Raw genomic sequence first — 15,737 nt, 5'->3', positions numbered from 1 at the left:
GTGGGTCCCCTATCCACAAGGTGTAACAAAAGAGTGGGTCCCCTTGTGGTAGCGCTCACTCTGTGTATGTAGTCAGAACACCGGCCACATTTCACCAGGCCATGTCTCTGGAACACAACTGAGTTAATACTCTCTGTCTCTCTCTGCTTCCTCAGTGCCGACCAAGCCCTCGATCGATTTGCAATGAAGAAATTTTACGATGATAAAGTATCTGCTTTAATGCAACCATCCCAAAAACGGTACGTATCTACTATCCACCACGTCTCTTACCCACCCCAGCCCAGCCCGTAACCCCCCTTCCTGAGTGAAAATATGAGAGTTTTTGCTTAAAGAATACCAAATGACACTCTTCCCCATGAGAGACTGAAGAGATTCTCTCTGGCCTCCACTGTGAAGGGCTGGCCCAGGTCCTGTGGATGAATCTGAGAGAGGGACCTTTTCATGGTAAAAGCAGAAATCAAATGGTGACAAATTGTGCGCTGGTAGAAGCCATCTCTGTCACTTGCTCATTCCAGAGAGATAAAGTATTGCTTTCCTTCTCCACAGTCTCAGAAATTTGGGGTTTCCAGTCCTGTGGCAAGTCTTTATTTCCATTGTTCTTCTGGAACGTGTTTCTAGCCAGCTGTGTGATACTAGATAGTAAACATTTTAGCCTTAGCAGACCATCAAGTTTCTGTTACAACTACTCAACCCTGCCGGTCTAACGAGAAGGGAACCATTGATAATATGTCAAAGAATGTACACAATGTTCCGATAGAACTTTTAACGTAACTATATGGGCAGGCTTGACCCACAGGCCATGGTTTGCTGACCCATGTGCTACACAGCTAGGCCCCCGAGGCCAGTACAGTACTGTTTGTTCAGTTGGTTTGGGATTGGAATTCTTGCCATTTTTACTGCTCCTGTTGCACTTGGTCCATGGAAGATGCTTGGGAAATGTTGGGAAGTGGCCATGGGGAGCAGGCCATTTTGTTGTTGTTGTTGTTGTTGTTGTTTCTGTCTGCCCCATAGGCTGAGGTGAAGAATCAGAGCTTGAGGAAGGTCAGTGTTGAGAGGTAGTGAGACAGACCCACGCCTTCTGAGGATGGTAACTTAATACAGCAAGGATACAGCTACGTTCTTTTTCTTTCCCAAACTTTGTAAAATAAGAATTGCCAAGACATTTACCAAAATGAGACACATGAATTTTGATCCCTGCCATGTATCCTCTTGTGCACTCAAGTGTCAATGTGGGTGGAAAGCAGGTCTGTGTCAGGGAGGCAGGCCAGAGAAATAGAGAGATCAGGGGCAGGGTCTTCTGATTAATAATGTAATAATAGCCTAATAATAAGAGGAGTGAATTCATTAGCTTAACATTTGTAACTCCAAGAAGCGTAGGTTGCTGTTGTTGTTGTGAAGTGCCGTCAAATGGATTCCGACCCACAGCGACCTTGTATAGAGTTTCCGAGGAGCAGCTGGTGAGCTTGAACCGCCGACCTTGCAGTTCAAATGACTTTGTAGTCTGGTGCGTTAATCCACAGCGCCACACCTTAGCTTCTTGTAAATTCAGCAATGATTTCCCCAGCAGTACCCACAGGGAAATAACCGAGCTTCTGTAGAGCCTTAATGAATATCAACTTCATGAAGATTTGGTTTAGCTTCATCGCTAACCATTTAGTTACTCATTTAGTTACTCAGCCCGTGCCATGTGAAAGCCATCAATCCACAGGAAACTTGTCAGGAATGTTCCATCACGTTCCTTGTTTCCAGCAGCGGAACGAACTGTGGCTGGGAACAGACTCTTTTTGTACCTCTAGCCTTTAGTAAATAAAGGGTTACTGTGAGAACCATTTTGTCAAAACCCTGGTATTGGACTCCTGTTGCTCTTGTTGGCTACTGTACAGTTGGCCCCTAACAATGGGATTAGGCTGCCGTGATCCACAGACTTTTATTTGCTGATTTTCAGAAATGTTTAGAAGTAGATTGCCAGACCTTTCTTCCTAGTCTGTGTGAGTCTGAAAGTTGCACCGAAGCCTGTTCAGTGTCACAGCATCCTCCACTGAAAGATGGTGGTGGCTGCGTATTAGGTAGCCACGTCATCTTGTTGTCCAGGTTGGGGACGTTGGTGGCTCGGTGGTAAAATCCTGGCCTTCTGTGCATGCGTGTCAAAGGTGAACTTGGAGGCCCTGATAGAGGCTTAGTTTGTTTTCTATATGATTGAAGTGATCCATTAAATTATTAAACTTACTGACATTCTTCCTTTCTTTTTCTTTTTCCTTTCTTGAGAAGAAAGAATTGGCAGAGTGGCACCTGTGTGTGGCTCCCTTCACTTTGTGTCTAACGGAGGAGAATGACTAGACACTAGTAACTTTAGGGGATAACTGACACTTAAGGAGCCCAGATAGTGTAGTAGGTTATGTGTTGGGTTACTAGCTGCAAGGTCAGCAGTTCAATTCCACCAGAGGCTCCACAGGAGAAAGATGGCGCTTTCTGCCTCCATAAAGATTTATAGCCTCTGAAACCCTATAGAGGGTCATTATGAGTCAGAACCATCTCGATGCCATACCAGTACCACCAGCAGCACCAGTACCACCATGTGAAGGTGAATTGTAAGAGTGACCTCTAGAAAGTCCAGGTGGGGTTATGGAAGGCCATCATAACATGTCCTCTGTGTGTATTCATGCGTGTCCCTTTGAGGTGCTGGAAAAATAAAGAAAAACTTATTGGCATGCAGAAATGAGAATTTCCTTGATTTTTCCAGTAGCTAGCAATGATCCTAACATTGTAGTATCTTTGGTATTTCAGTAATTCTTAACATGATTCCATGGATGCCTCAAAGGGCCCTAGGACTGTAAGGCAAGGGAAGATGGTGCGGAAGAGGATGTCCGGTCTTTCTTACAAGAGTGCTGCTGTATCTTGTGAGCCAAGTTTACAGCACTTTGTGGGCTAGAGACTCTCCCCACCCACCCCCGTATGCAGAGGCGGAGATAGAGAAGGTTGACCATGCCTCAGAGTCAGGCACCTTCAATCTGGCCTGGCAGCTTCTCTGAACCATATGCCCTACACCACTCAGGCATACAGAGGTACTGCCACCTGAAAATTCAGTCATGTAACGTTCTGTGGAGGAGACACATGAACTCCTTCAGTTGTCTTGCTAATGGGAAGCATCTCAAGTCCACCATCCACCAGAGTCCTTCCCCTTAGGTCCTGGGGGGTCTGTGTGCTCCTTGGGTCCAGGGAGTGTGCAGCGGGATCAGGAGAATCATCGTGCCTGGAGTAGTCACCTCTGTGGGATTCGCCTAAGCAATCACAGGTGCTGATGGGGTAAAACATGTTCCCGTGACTAGAAGGCAGGAAAATACTGCACAGAGAGGTGAATCATTCATATGTCTGTGTTAAAACAGAACAAAAAAATCCCATAAAAATAATATAGTCAATGAGCCCTTTACCTTTGCTGAAACCCGTGACATATGCAGTAGGTAAAATTATGTTTTTGTTGTGTGTCTTTCTATCGATTTCAATTCATAGCCGCCCTATAGGACAGAGTAGAACTGCCTACTTGGGTTTCTGAGACTGGAATCTCGAGAAGAGCAGATAGCCAGAGCTTTGGGAAGCCTTTCAGTTAGCAGCAGAATGCTCAGCCATTGTGACAGTTCTGATAAAAATCCGGAGATAAAAATTATTAAGTGGTTCTTACAGTTCTATTTCAAAGTCCAATAGAAGTTATAAAGGAACTGTGTCAAGACAATGCCAGACAAGGGGCATGGGTGCCCTCTGGTGGTGAGCCACGGCCCATCCCTCTCAAACCCCAGGCATCTGGGCTTTCAGACCCTAATCATGCACCCCGTGAAGTTTCAGAGCACCGTTGTGAGGTTTCATGCTGTCCTGGACCAGAGATAAACAGTTTGCCACCAGGAAAGTGAGGCTCTGGTAGTGTGGTGGTTACGAATCGGGCTGCGAACCTCAAGGTCAGCAGTTCGAAACTACCAGCTGTTCCACGGGAGAACGATGAGGCCCTCTGCTTCCATAAAGATTTACAGCCTCAGAAACCCTGTATAGGGTCGCTATGAGTCGGAACCGACTCCACGGCACATAACAACAACAACAGCATATATATTGGAGTCCTGGTGTGGCGCTGTGGGCTAATGCATCAGACTGCAGAGTCATTTGAACTGCAAAGTTGGTGGTTCAAGCTCACGAGCTGCTCCTTGGAACCCCTATAAAGGGTCGCTATGGGTTGGAATTGACTCGACGGCACTTCACAACAACAACATATGTAGTTAAGATTAAGCTTAGTGCCCAATTCTGGCCTCTCCGAAGGGGTTGTTGTTGGCTCAGAGGGGCAGTGGGCTGGGCCTGGGTGGCTAGGAGATGCGAACCGGCTGTGCTGCCAACGCTCTTGTTGGAGTCTCTGGCAGTGTTCACGAACAACCTCTCGTTTTCGAGTCTGCTGTAGACATTAGAGGCATGCATCCATAGATGATGAGACTGGAGGTGTTTTGGTGTGGATTTTTTGTCCTTTCCCTTGTAGATCGATGTAGCACTATAAGGTAACCACCGGACCGCAAGGTCAATTTAAACTGAAACGCAGTTCAAGCTCATCAGCTGCTCCTGGGGAACCTTTTACAGTATCGCTAAGAGTCAGAACCAACTCGCTGGTACCTAACCACAACAACAATTTGCACAGACTACAGAACTTTGGAGCACATCGATGAGTGCCGGGTGTTGAGTGCTAAGGTGGAGGTGCATGCAGAGCCCAGAAGGGGGATGGGGAGCCATAGGAAGAGGAGCTGGAGGCCAGAAGCTGCCACGTGGCAATCACATGCATGGCAGATGGGGTTTGAGGCAGAACAGAGGTCCTCCAAGTAGAGGGACTGGTCAAGGTGAGACCATGACAGTAGTGTAGATCACATCTCCATTTACTTATTATCACGTCTGTCTGTCTGGTACCATGAAGACACAACCCTTCTGCTGTGGAAACTTGTCTCTCAGTCACCACCTGCACATAAAGCATGCCTGAAATCAGGGCCGATGCACATGCACAATATTTAATTCATGTACTTGATCAGAAAAGAGGAAGTAGAAGAAGTCATGTCTTCTAGGAAGATAGCAGATGTTGGTTTAGGCAGTGTGGAAGATGGAGCTGTGAAGAAAACAGGAGCAGCTAGGGAGAAGATACAGATAGACACAGTGAAGGCTTTTAGAAGCTAGGGTTTTGTATCATTTGACCAATCAGATGTGGCGACAGATTGAAGCAGAGGCAGGCTTCAGTATATGACAGGAATCCATTTACAAAAAGCACATACCTACCTCTGATGCTGTGCATGTCAAAGTAGAACTAGTGCTCCACAGAGTTTTCAGTGGATGTTTTCAGACGTAGATTGGCAGGGTTTGTCTTCTGAGCTATTTCTGGGTGGACCTGAACTTCCAATGCTTTGATCAGCAGCAGAGGACATGAAAACTGTGACTGCCCAGAGGTTTCACGGTGGGAATGAGGAGGGTCTTGCATTTACGGGAGAGCACACGTGATGGAGGTAGAACAGATGGACCAGAAGATTGAGCTGTCTTCTGTGGACATGGCGGTGTATGGGACGATGTAGGGGCCTCTGCACCTGGGACTACATAGCCTCAGGTAAACCTGAGGGGGGTCTAGCATGGACCACCCCAGGCAGGAGTCCACGGTATGGTTCGGGATCCCTGGTACGAGGCACATAGTAGGTATTCAGTAAAGGTCTATTCTGTGTGGAAAGCCCCAGAGCTGTGTGTGATTTTGGTTTTAGAGCCTGTGGTTCTGTAACAAAAGTGACCAGAGAGGGCTGAGGACTTGCCGGTTGGGATGGTGTCCTCTCCCCAAACTCCTAGGGCAGCAGGCTGTGTGTGTACATGTCTTCATTACCGTCCACCCATCCTCACTTACACTTGGGGTCGAGGCAGAAGTGCCACTTGGAAACTCTAAACTTACGGCTGTTTGCAGGTACGTGCAGTTCCTCAGTGGTCTCCTGTCTGGCTCAGTGAAAATGAATGCCTCCCCGCTGTTCCTGCATTGCGTCATCCTGCACGGTATCCCCAACTTTGACACAGGTGGAGGTGAGTGGTGGCACGTGGCATTGGTGCCTGGCTTTGCTGACTGGTTGAAGCAAGCCTCCCTTCTCCTTTCTTCAGAACTGGGAAGGTTCTTCAGTGGCTATAGTACTTCACCATTGACCACCAACCACTGTGTGGGCAGAACATTGTCTTGGTTTGATGAGGCAGACTTGTGCATCAGACGATAGGCATCTAGCGAGGTGGGTTAGAGTGTCCTCTCCGACCTGGACACCTGTAGTGTCATCCTGGGCCAACAGCGCCTGTGGTTTCTGAGAAGAGCCCAGCATGGGGGAGTCCAGAACCTGCCCAGTTGTCTAGATGACTCTTCTCCTAAGTCACCTCAGATACCTCATCTCCCACTGCCCCTTCTAAACTGATCTGACAGGCGAGCATAGAGATGCAGCCCGGGGTCAGGAAACCCATCTCCCCTCTGTCCCATGTCACTCCTGCCCATCCTGGTCGGAGTGGCCTTGCTGAAGTACCCGCTGATTCTCATACAGCCTGAGCTGACAATCAATGATTCCCAGGGCCTTAGGGAACAGGCTGAGGTTAGGTCCACTCTGTCCAACCTCTGGGTTGGTAAGTGTGTGCTCCTTGACTAGGAATGTCTCTCCTCTCTGCTTGCCACACTCCTGCGTGTGCCTTACTGCTGGACACTGCCAACACTGAAGGTATCTGATGGCTGACTGACTTCTCTTTCAGTGTGCCGGCCCTTTCTGAAGCTCTATCAAGCCATGCAGCCCTTGTACACGTCGGGGATATAGTAAGTGTATTTTCACAGCTGGGGAGCCATGGGGTGGCTTTTCCACAGGGAGAGAGGGGCAGAGAGTCCGAGCTGGCAGAGAGCACAGATGGAAGCAGAGAGAGAGCCTGCCCACCACTCCCCCTTACCATCTCAGACAAATGGTGTCTTGTCTCTGTCCTTCTAAACCAGGGCTGGAACCATTTTCTTCCAAAATATATCATTCACCATACAAAATTATCAACGTAATAATTAGCCTGCTATATTTGGTCAAACATTTACCTAAGTCACCCCTAATGTGATGGCTGGAACTGCAGGTGCCTTGGCAGGGTCAGACCAAGTGATTTCTCAGTTATACGGACTACAGGCCAGATGTTCCCCACCCTGCTCTAGACAGTCAAAGGTGCGCGAGTGCTGGCTTTTCAAGAAAGAAAAGATCATTTGCTATTGGGGAGTGAACATTGGAAAGAGTCTCATGCCAAGGCCTAGTTGCGTTGTTTCTCTAGATTTTAGACAATGGGTGCTCACAGATATTCAACATGTGTAGAGACTTCTGGACTTTTTGTTTGTTGTTTGCTTCTGAAAAAGCACTCTATGGGATGAAAGATAAAAAAATCTTCTCTCCATAGCACCAGCACTTAGATGGCCTGTTTCCATTTTCTGGACTTGCTCTGGACTCTTCAAATGTAGATGATCCATTGGCAGTTGCCCTTAGGACTTCTTACCCCAGATGCAGAAGTCTGCATGTTCCACAACTCAGGGCTGCGTTGGTCAGATCCCTGGAGATCACTGCCCTTCACGGGGAATGCTGGCTCTTTCCTTCCTGACCTGGTCACTTTGGGCCCTTTCTCCCACTCATTTTCATAGACGAGGCTAGGCTCTCAGATGTTGGATTATTGAGGGAGTCCGAATATGCTGTGCAAATGCTGAGTTTTCCATTGTTGTGTTGCTATTCTAAAAAAAAATCTTTTCTTCCATTACCTTCTTGTTGTACACTTGCACATTAACGTACCTTCTTGCTTATCTCAAAGCAACATCAGTCCGGAAAACCAGAACAGAGTCTGTATCACCATCGAACCTGCGCAGCTTCTGAAAGGGGACATCATGGTGAGTATCCCCAGTGTGCTGGGCCCACCCTTCAAGGGATGACCAAAGGGAAAAGCATTTTTTTTTTTTTAATGTTTTATTGTGAATTATGTGATAGTTTACATGGGAGAACATTAGTTTTACATTCATCCTATCATATATCATTTCATTGCCATGGTTACAATCCCCTCCATGCATAATCAACCAACCAAAGGGTATACCCTGCAAACTGCCCCCCTGGTCATCAGCACACAGCCCCTCTCCCTCTCTGTGTCTAAAGTCCCCAGCTGCTCCATCTCGTCACGTCATCATCTCTGCCTCCATATCAGGCATCACTGCTTCTCTGGGTAGGGTCCCACTCTCTGCTCTTCTTCCTTGATGGTCCCAGGGACCTCCACACCTAGACTGAAAAGTTAATTACTCCCTTCCTTGCTATAAAAATGTCTACCTTTACAATTCCAACCCTCACAATCAGTGAATCATTCCATCTTAACAAAATGCCCTCCACTCTAATCCCCCCCACAAAAAAAAATACAAAACAGAAAATGTCAAATAGCCTTTTACTGTAAGGTTAACTTTCTGAGAGCTATTTTAATTAAAGAGACAGAACAGGTCTTTGTTCTCCATTGTCTTTCATTATGCAACTCGTATGTAAACTTGAAATTAAAGTACTGACTCAGCCACAGAATGAATGTCTGAGGGGTCTCTTTTCCTGAGCATAATTTGCCATCTTACTTTCAGGGTATAGGGATAGAAGTAAAAGAGTTCTTTTTCATTAAATAGAACGAATGAAATGTAATTGTGTAGCTATTTTTTGGTTAATGATCAAAACAGTAATGTCTCCACATAATTTTGATTCTGGAGTAATTTGATTTTTGGCTGAGGTTAGCTGCTAATTTTTTAACTTTTATGTATTTTGAAAATAGGAAAAAGTCATAAAATGTCAGAGAGATTTTTGTCTGAAATAAAGAAACCTTTATGACATATATTTATTGCTTTCAACATACATTGTTGTTGTTGTTGTTAGGTGCCATCCAGTCAGTACTGACTTATAGCAAACCTATGAACAATAGAACAAAACACTGCCCAGTCCTGTGCCAACCTCACAGTTGTTGCTAAGCTTGAGCCCATCGATGCTGCCACTGTGTCAGTCCACCTCATTGAGTGTCTTCCTCTTTGTCTCTGACCCTCCACTTTATTAGGCATGGTGTTCTTCTTGAGGCGCTAGTCCCTCCTGATAATATGTCCGAAGTATGAGAGGTGAAGTCTGGCCACCCTGGCTTCTAAGGAGCATTTTGGCTTTATTTCATCAAACACAGATTTGTTTGTTCTTTTGGCAGTGCATGGTACTTTTTTAATATTCTCCTCTAACCTCGTAACTCAAATGCATCAATTTTCTTACTGTCTTCTTTATTCATTGTCAAACTTTCACATGAATATGAGGTCATTTAAAAGACCATGGCTTGGGTTAGGTGAATCTTAGTCCTCAACTTGACATTTTTGCTCTTCAACTCTTTAAAGAGGTCTTGTGCAGCAGATTTGCCTAATGCAATTTGTCATTTGATTTCTTGATTGCTACTTCCATGAGTGTTGATGGTTGATCCAAGCAATATGAAGTCTTTGACAACTTCAAGCTTTTCTCCATTTATATCGGTGTTGTTTATTGGTCCAGTGGTGGGAATTTTGTTTTCTTTACATTGCAGTGCACACCATACCAAAAGCTGTGGTTTTTGATCCTCTTTTTAAGTCCTCTTTTCTTTCAACAAGCAAGGTTGTATCATCTGTATATCACAGGTTGTTCCTGAGTCTTCCTCCAGTCCTGATGCTACATTCTTCTTACAATCCAGTTTCTAGAATAATTTGCTCACCATACAGATTGAGTAAATATGGTGAAAGAATACAACCCTGGAGCATACCTCTCCTACTTTTTTTTTTAATGCTTTTATTGTGAATCAAGAGTTAAGTTTACATGGGTGAACATCAGTTTTGCATTCATCCTATTGTATTTTATTTCAATGCAAAGATTACAATCCCTTCCATGCATCCACCACTGGATAACAGTATTGGCCTCTATTCACCACCCACACCCCCCTTTTTTTTCTTTAATATACACAAAAACACACTGGGATGTATAATCTTTTAAACAACCAAAGGGCACTTTTTGGAAGCCAGTCTTCTGCCTGCCAGCACACAGCCTTTCTCTATCTATGCATCTAGGGACCTCAGATACTCTTATCTATCCATGCCATCCATCAACTCTGCCTCCATCTCTGGTGTCACAGTTTCTCTGGTTAGGATCCCAAATTCCACTCATGCTGTTCTCCTTTGATGGTCCTATGTTCCTCTCTTCCCGGAATGTAAGATTCACTATTCCCACTTTTTGTTACACAACTTCTACCTTTACAGTTGTGATGATCGCAATTAGTCATGTTAACAATGCTATTGAATCAAAAGAATCCTGTCCCCAACTCCTTTCACCAGACCCATCTAGACAAGATGAAAACTACTCTGTGGGGGTTCTACTTTCCCCCACACACTCTGAAACTAAACTCCCTCTTGAAAACTTGTAAGCCAGCCACTTGTGTCTTTATAGCTCTCCCCTCGCTTTTAGTTAGCCAACGTCTAAGTTGCCCATCCCTATTGACTCTTTGTATTAAGGGGATAGGCTTGGTCCTTGGTGTGAAGACCCCTTCCATCTTGGTTGATATTTTGAGCTACTACATCCATAAGTATAGGTCAAGTTCATCAAATTGTATCAATTTACATTTGCTTTCTGTATCAAACTTGTGTATCTTCCTCTTCTAGAATTCTGATCATCAACCTATCTAAACTAGGTCAAATGCGTAGTATCTGCAAGTTTGGACATTCTTGCTTGTCTCCCCCCATTTCATATCAGCTGGATGTTTCACTCTTAGCTCTAGCTTACTGTGGCTAAGCCAGTATCCATGGGCTCAGGAGTTCCAAAGTCTCCCCAAACTTCGGACTAACCAGCCCTTCTTCTCTCTCATCTCAAGGTCGACAGACTATCTGTGGAACATAGTCGAACTCAGCCCATGTCTTCATTACTGCCTTTTCCATTCTTCCACTCACAAGTAGACCAACGTGGTCACCAGCGAGCTAACATGCCTGCTCGTGTATTCCCTTTGAGTTTCAGTCTTGGGACGGGGTATATCCTGAAAGGAATTGATTGTTTGCCTTGATGGCTCCCAGGTGAACGCTTGCTTGTTCTTGTAATGGTCAGACTATCTGCCATTTTTGTTTCAAGAAGTATCTTCTGTTCCTCTAGTCGCTCCAGGCAGGTTATCTTTCCTACTTTTAAACCATTCAGTGTTCCCTTGTTCTTTTTCAACAACTGCCTTCTTGGTCTATGTACAGTTTCCTCTTGAACATAGTTATAGTGTTCAAGAATACTCATTCTCTGCAATGTTGTTGTCCACACAGTCAGAAGCCTTTACATAGTCAATAAAGCAGACTCGACGGCACTTCACAACAACAACAAAAAAAACATATTTCTAGTATTCTCTGCTTTCAGCCAAGATCCATGTGACATTAGCAATACTATCCCTCATTCCTTGTCCTCCTCTGAATTGAGCTTGAACTTCTGGCATTTGTCTGTCGTTGGACTATTGCAGCCATTTTAAAAAATTATCTTTAGCAAAATTTTATTTGCACGCTATATTAATGATATTGTCTGATAATTCCCCATTCATTTAGGTCATCTCTCTTTGAAATGGGCACACATAGGGATTTTTTCGAATAAGTTGGCCAGGTAATTGTCTTCCACATTTCTTGGCCTAGATGAATGAGTGCCTTCAGTGCCACATCAGTTTGTTGAATGATTTCAATTTGTATTCCATCAATTCCCAGAATCTTGCTCCTTGCCAATACCTTCAAGACACCTTGGAATTCTTCCTTCAGTGTCATTGTGTCTTGACCAGATGCTACCTCTTGAAACGATTGAACATTGACCATCAATAAAAAACGGAAGGAATACAGAGTCTCTGTACTGACAAGTGTTCGTTTCAGTTCAGAGACTCTGTGTATTTCTTCCATTTTTTATTAATGCTTTCTGCATCATTCAGTATTTTTCTTATCGTTGTTAAGTGCCGTCAAGTTTGTTCCAACATAGCAACCCTATATAGGGTTTACAAGGAGCAGCTGGTGAGTTCGAACTGCTGACCCTGCAGTTCAAACTACCTTTGAAGTTCAGTGCTTATCCGACAGCGCCTCACCAGGACTCCATTTGCCCATAGAATTCTTAAATATTTCAAGTCAGGCTTGAATTTTTTCTTCAGTTTCCTCAGCTTGAGAAATATTGAGCGTGTTCTTCCCTTTTAGTTTTTTAAAAACTCCAGGTCCACGTCTTGCAAATTTCATTATGATACTTGACTTTGTCTTCTTGAGCTACCCTTTGAAATTTTCTCTTCAACTCTTTTACCTCCTCATTTCTTCCATTTGCTTTAGCATTTCTGCCCTGGAGAACAAGTTTTAGAGTCTCTTCTGACATCCATTCTGGTATTTTCCTTCTTTTTTGTCTTCTTAATGACCTTTTGCTTTTTTCCTGTATGATGTTCTTGATGTCATCCCACAACTCTTCTGGTCTCCAGTCATTTTCTGTGAAGTCATAAGTAAATTCATCAAGTCTGCTCTTTGGATGATCTCTAAATTCAGGTGGGATATGTTCAAGGTCATATTTTGATTCTTGTGGACTTGTTTTAATTGTCTCCAGCTTCAGCCTGAACTCACATATGAGCAATTGATGGTCTGTTCCACAGTCTGCCTCTGACCTTGTTTTGATTATTAATGTGGACCTTTTCCACCGTATGTTTCTCCCAGATGTTAAAAATTTGATTTCTGGGTATTCCATTTGGTGAGGTCTGCATGTATAATTGTCATTTATGTCGTTTAAAAATGGCATTTGCTATTATGAAGTCATTGGTCTTGCAAAATTCTGTCATGAGAACTCCAGCATCATTTCTGTCAACAAGGCCATATCTTCCAACTGCTGATCCTTCCTCTTTGTTCCCAGCCTTTGCATTTCAGTCGCCAGTAATGATCAATACATCTTGATTGCATGTTTGATCAATTTCAGACTGAAGACGTTGGTAGAATTCAATTTGATCATCACTGGCTTTAGTAATTGGTACAGAAATTTGTGTAATGGTGGTATAACTGGTCTTCCTTGTAGGTGTGTGGAGATTATCCTTTTACGACAGTGTTGTACTTCAAGACGGATCTTGAATGTTCTTTTTAAGGATGAATGCAACGCCATTCCTCTAAAATTTGTCATTCCTGGCATAATAAACCAGGTGGTTGTCAGATTCAAAATGACCAGTACCAGTCCATTTCAGCTCACTAATGCCTAGGACATCAATGTTTATTCATTCTACTTCTTCATTTTTGACAATTTCCAATGTTCTTAGATTAATACTTTGTAAATTCCATTTCTGATTATTTATGGATGTTTCCAACTGTTTGTCTTTATTTTGAGTGTTGTCCCATCAGCAAATGAAGGTTCCAAAGGCTTTACTCCATTGAAATCATCACGGTCAACTCTGCTTTGAGGAGGCAGCTCTTACCCAGCCGTGTTTTGAGTCCTTCCAACCTGAGAGGCTCATCTTCCAGCGCTATAATTATGACAGTATTCTGGTGCCTTTCATCCTGTTTCAATATTCAATATTATGAAAGTGTTCCATTGCTCTTATTAAGGTTTTCAGTGAGTAAGTATTTGGAAGTAGTCAGCTCTCCTTCTTAGTCTGTCTTAGTCTGGAAGCTCAGCTGACATCTGTCTGCCGTGGGCGAACCTGCTGATATTTAACAGAATCACGGCAACGTGCAAGCCACCACAGTATGACAAACTGTTAGACAACTGGTGGCTCAATATACATAGACTACTTGAATATTTTCTCTACACAGTCTTTGAAGTCCGTCTTGAACAAGAAAGCACGAGTGTTCCAAGAGTTACCTTTATATGGTATTAGAAATGACACATTCACTCTTTATGAGGATTTTCATAATTTCCCCTAAAACTTTTGGCTTTCAAATCATTTGACAATTGATGGTGACCACCCCACGCCCTGTCCCCCGCCACCATTCTGAAGTTTTACAGCTACCCAATCACTGAGCTCAATAAGGTGAACGTAACTGTGTGCTCATTCACTCAGTGTCCCCTGAGCAATAAATTTCTCCTTCTCCCTCTGTCCTTTCAGAGTTTAGGAATGTTTGGTTTCTATACATTTGTTTATTTTATGTTAGTGAGATCATACAGTATCTGTTCTTTTGCGACTGACTTATTTCACTTGAAATATTGTTTTCAAGGTTTCTTCCATGCTGTGGTGTGTATCAAGACTTCCTTTAGCTTTTTGGAAGACTAATATTCTGTTGTATGTTATCACAGGCTGGATTCTCTAGAGGGGCAGAGCCAGTGAAGTGTGTGCAAGAAAGCTTCCAAAAGTTTGTGGAAAAATTGAATGGAAAGAGAATAGAATTTTTCCATGAATATTTTTGCAGCCCATATACATACATACATTTACACACTTCTAGATACATACTGGAGTCCTGGTGTGGTGCTGTAGGATAAACACTGGGCTGCAAGGTTGGTTTGAATTGTAAGGTTGATAGTTCAAACTTGCCAGCTGCTCCTCAGAAACCCTATGTTGTCGTTGTTGTTAGGTGCCATCGAGTCGGAACTGACTCATAGCAACCCTATGCACAGCAGAATGAAACAATGTCTGATCCTGGTCCAACCTCGCTACTGTTGCCACACTTGAGTCCATCAATGAAACCCTATACAGGGTCGTAATAAGTTGGAACCAACTTGAAGGCACTTAACAATAGCAATAAATATACATACACACACAAGTACACGTATATCCATTCATTAACATTTATATACATATATAGATAGAAAAAGACAGAAATTTGTTTCAGTGAAATGACTCCAGTGAGGGAGGGTGGCAAATCTCAAATCAGTGTGTTCAGGCATCAAACTGGAGACTGCTTGATCATGTGGTTTCAGGGTCTAATGAAGCCCAGATTAGCAGGTCAGATGGCAGGTTGCTGGTTTACTTCTCAAGAACTGGAGGTCAGACGATGACAAGGTGGATGCAAGATTCAAAAAGTGCAAGCTTTCTCAGAACACCCCTAGGTACAAGATGCAGGACACACATCCCCTTTCAGCTAATTGACGGCTCACATCAGATCACACCATGGAGGATGATTCCATGAATATAGCAGAGCCTACAGGACACAAGTTATGAAAACTTCTTAGGTTTTCAGTGGCTAAACATTCAGAAATAGTCTGCCTGTCCTTCCTAGTCTGTCTCAGTCTGGAAGCTCCCCTGAACCTGTCCACCATGGGTGAACCTGCATCACAGTACCATGCAAGCCACCACAGTACAACAAACTGACAGATGATCAGTGGCCCTTTCCACATCTGGGCTACTGTAAAATGTGCTGCCATGAAGTGTTTTTGCATTCCACGAAGACTAGGTCTGCCCACTGGAAGCCACGAACTTCATAGTTACCCGCATCTGAGTGCCAGACCTGTCTGTCTCTTCAAGAGAGTCTGTGGGGCTGGGAGGCAGTCACTCAGCCTCTCTGAGCGTGAAGATGCCTTCTGTCACGTGAAAATCATACGTAAGGTCTTGTTAAGATTTCATGATCTACTGCAAATCACTGCGTGAAGTTCTCGCTGCTCGAAGTGTACCAAAAGGAAATGGTTAATGTTCAACCATTTCAAGAGATCCCATATGAACAAGAGCCAATGATACTCAGGGAGGAAGTCCAAAGTGCATTGAAAGAAGTGGCAAAGAACAAGGCACCAGGAATTGATGGAATAAAAATT

General features: G+C 43.9%; 1 protein-coding gene across 1 annotated transcript in view; it reads left to right on the top strand.

Moving 5' to 3' along the window:
• TNS3 (tensin 3) overlaps positions 1 to 15,737 on the top strand; it is a 312,789-nt gene that overhangs the window by 25,338 nt on the left and 271,714 nt on the right. Inside the window, exons 5-8 of the mRNA XM_006876503.1 lie at positions 156 to 239; positions 5,954 to 6,066; positions 6,766 to 6,826; positions 7,837 to 7,912. Of these exons, the coding sequence (XP_006876565.1) occupies positions 156 to 239; positions 5,954 to 6,066; positions 6,766 to 6,826; positions 7,837 to 7,912 (334 nt within the window). The remainder of the gene's footprint in view (positions 1 to 155; positions 240 to 5,953; positions 6,067 to 6,765; positions 6,827 to 7,836; positions 7,913 to 15,737) is intronic.

Source organism: Chrysochloris asiatica, unplaced genomic scaffold, assembly GCF_000296735.1.
Source record: "Chrysochloris asiatica unplaced genomic scaffold, ChrAsi1.0 scaffold00384, whole genome shotgun sequence".
Classification (NCBI taxonomy): domain Eukaryota; kingdom Metazoa; phylum Chordata; class Mammalia; order Afrosoricida; family Chrysochloridae; genus Chrysochloris; species Chrysochloris asiatica.
This window is presented reverse-complemented; position numbering and strand designations above follow the sequence as displayed.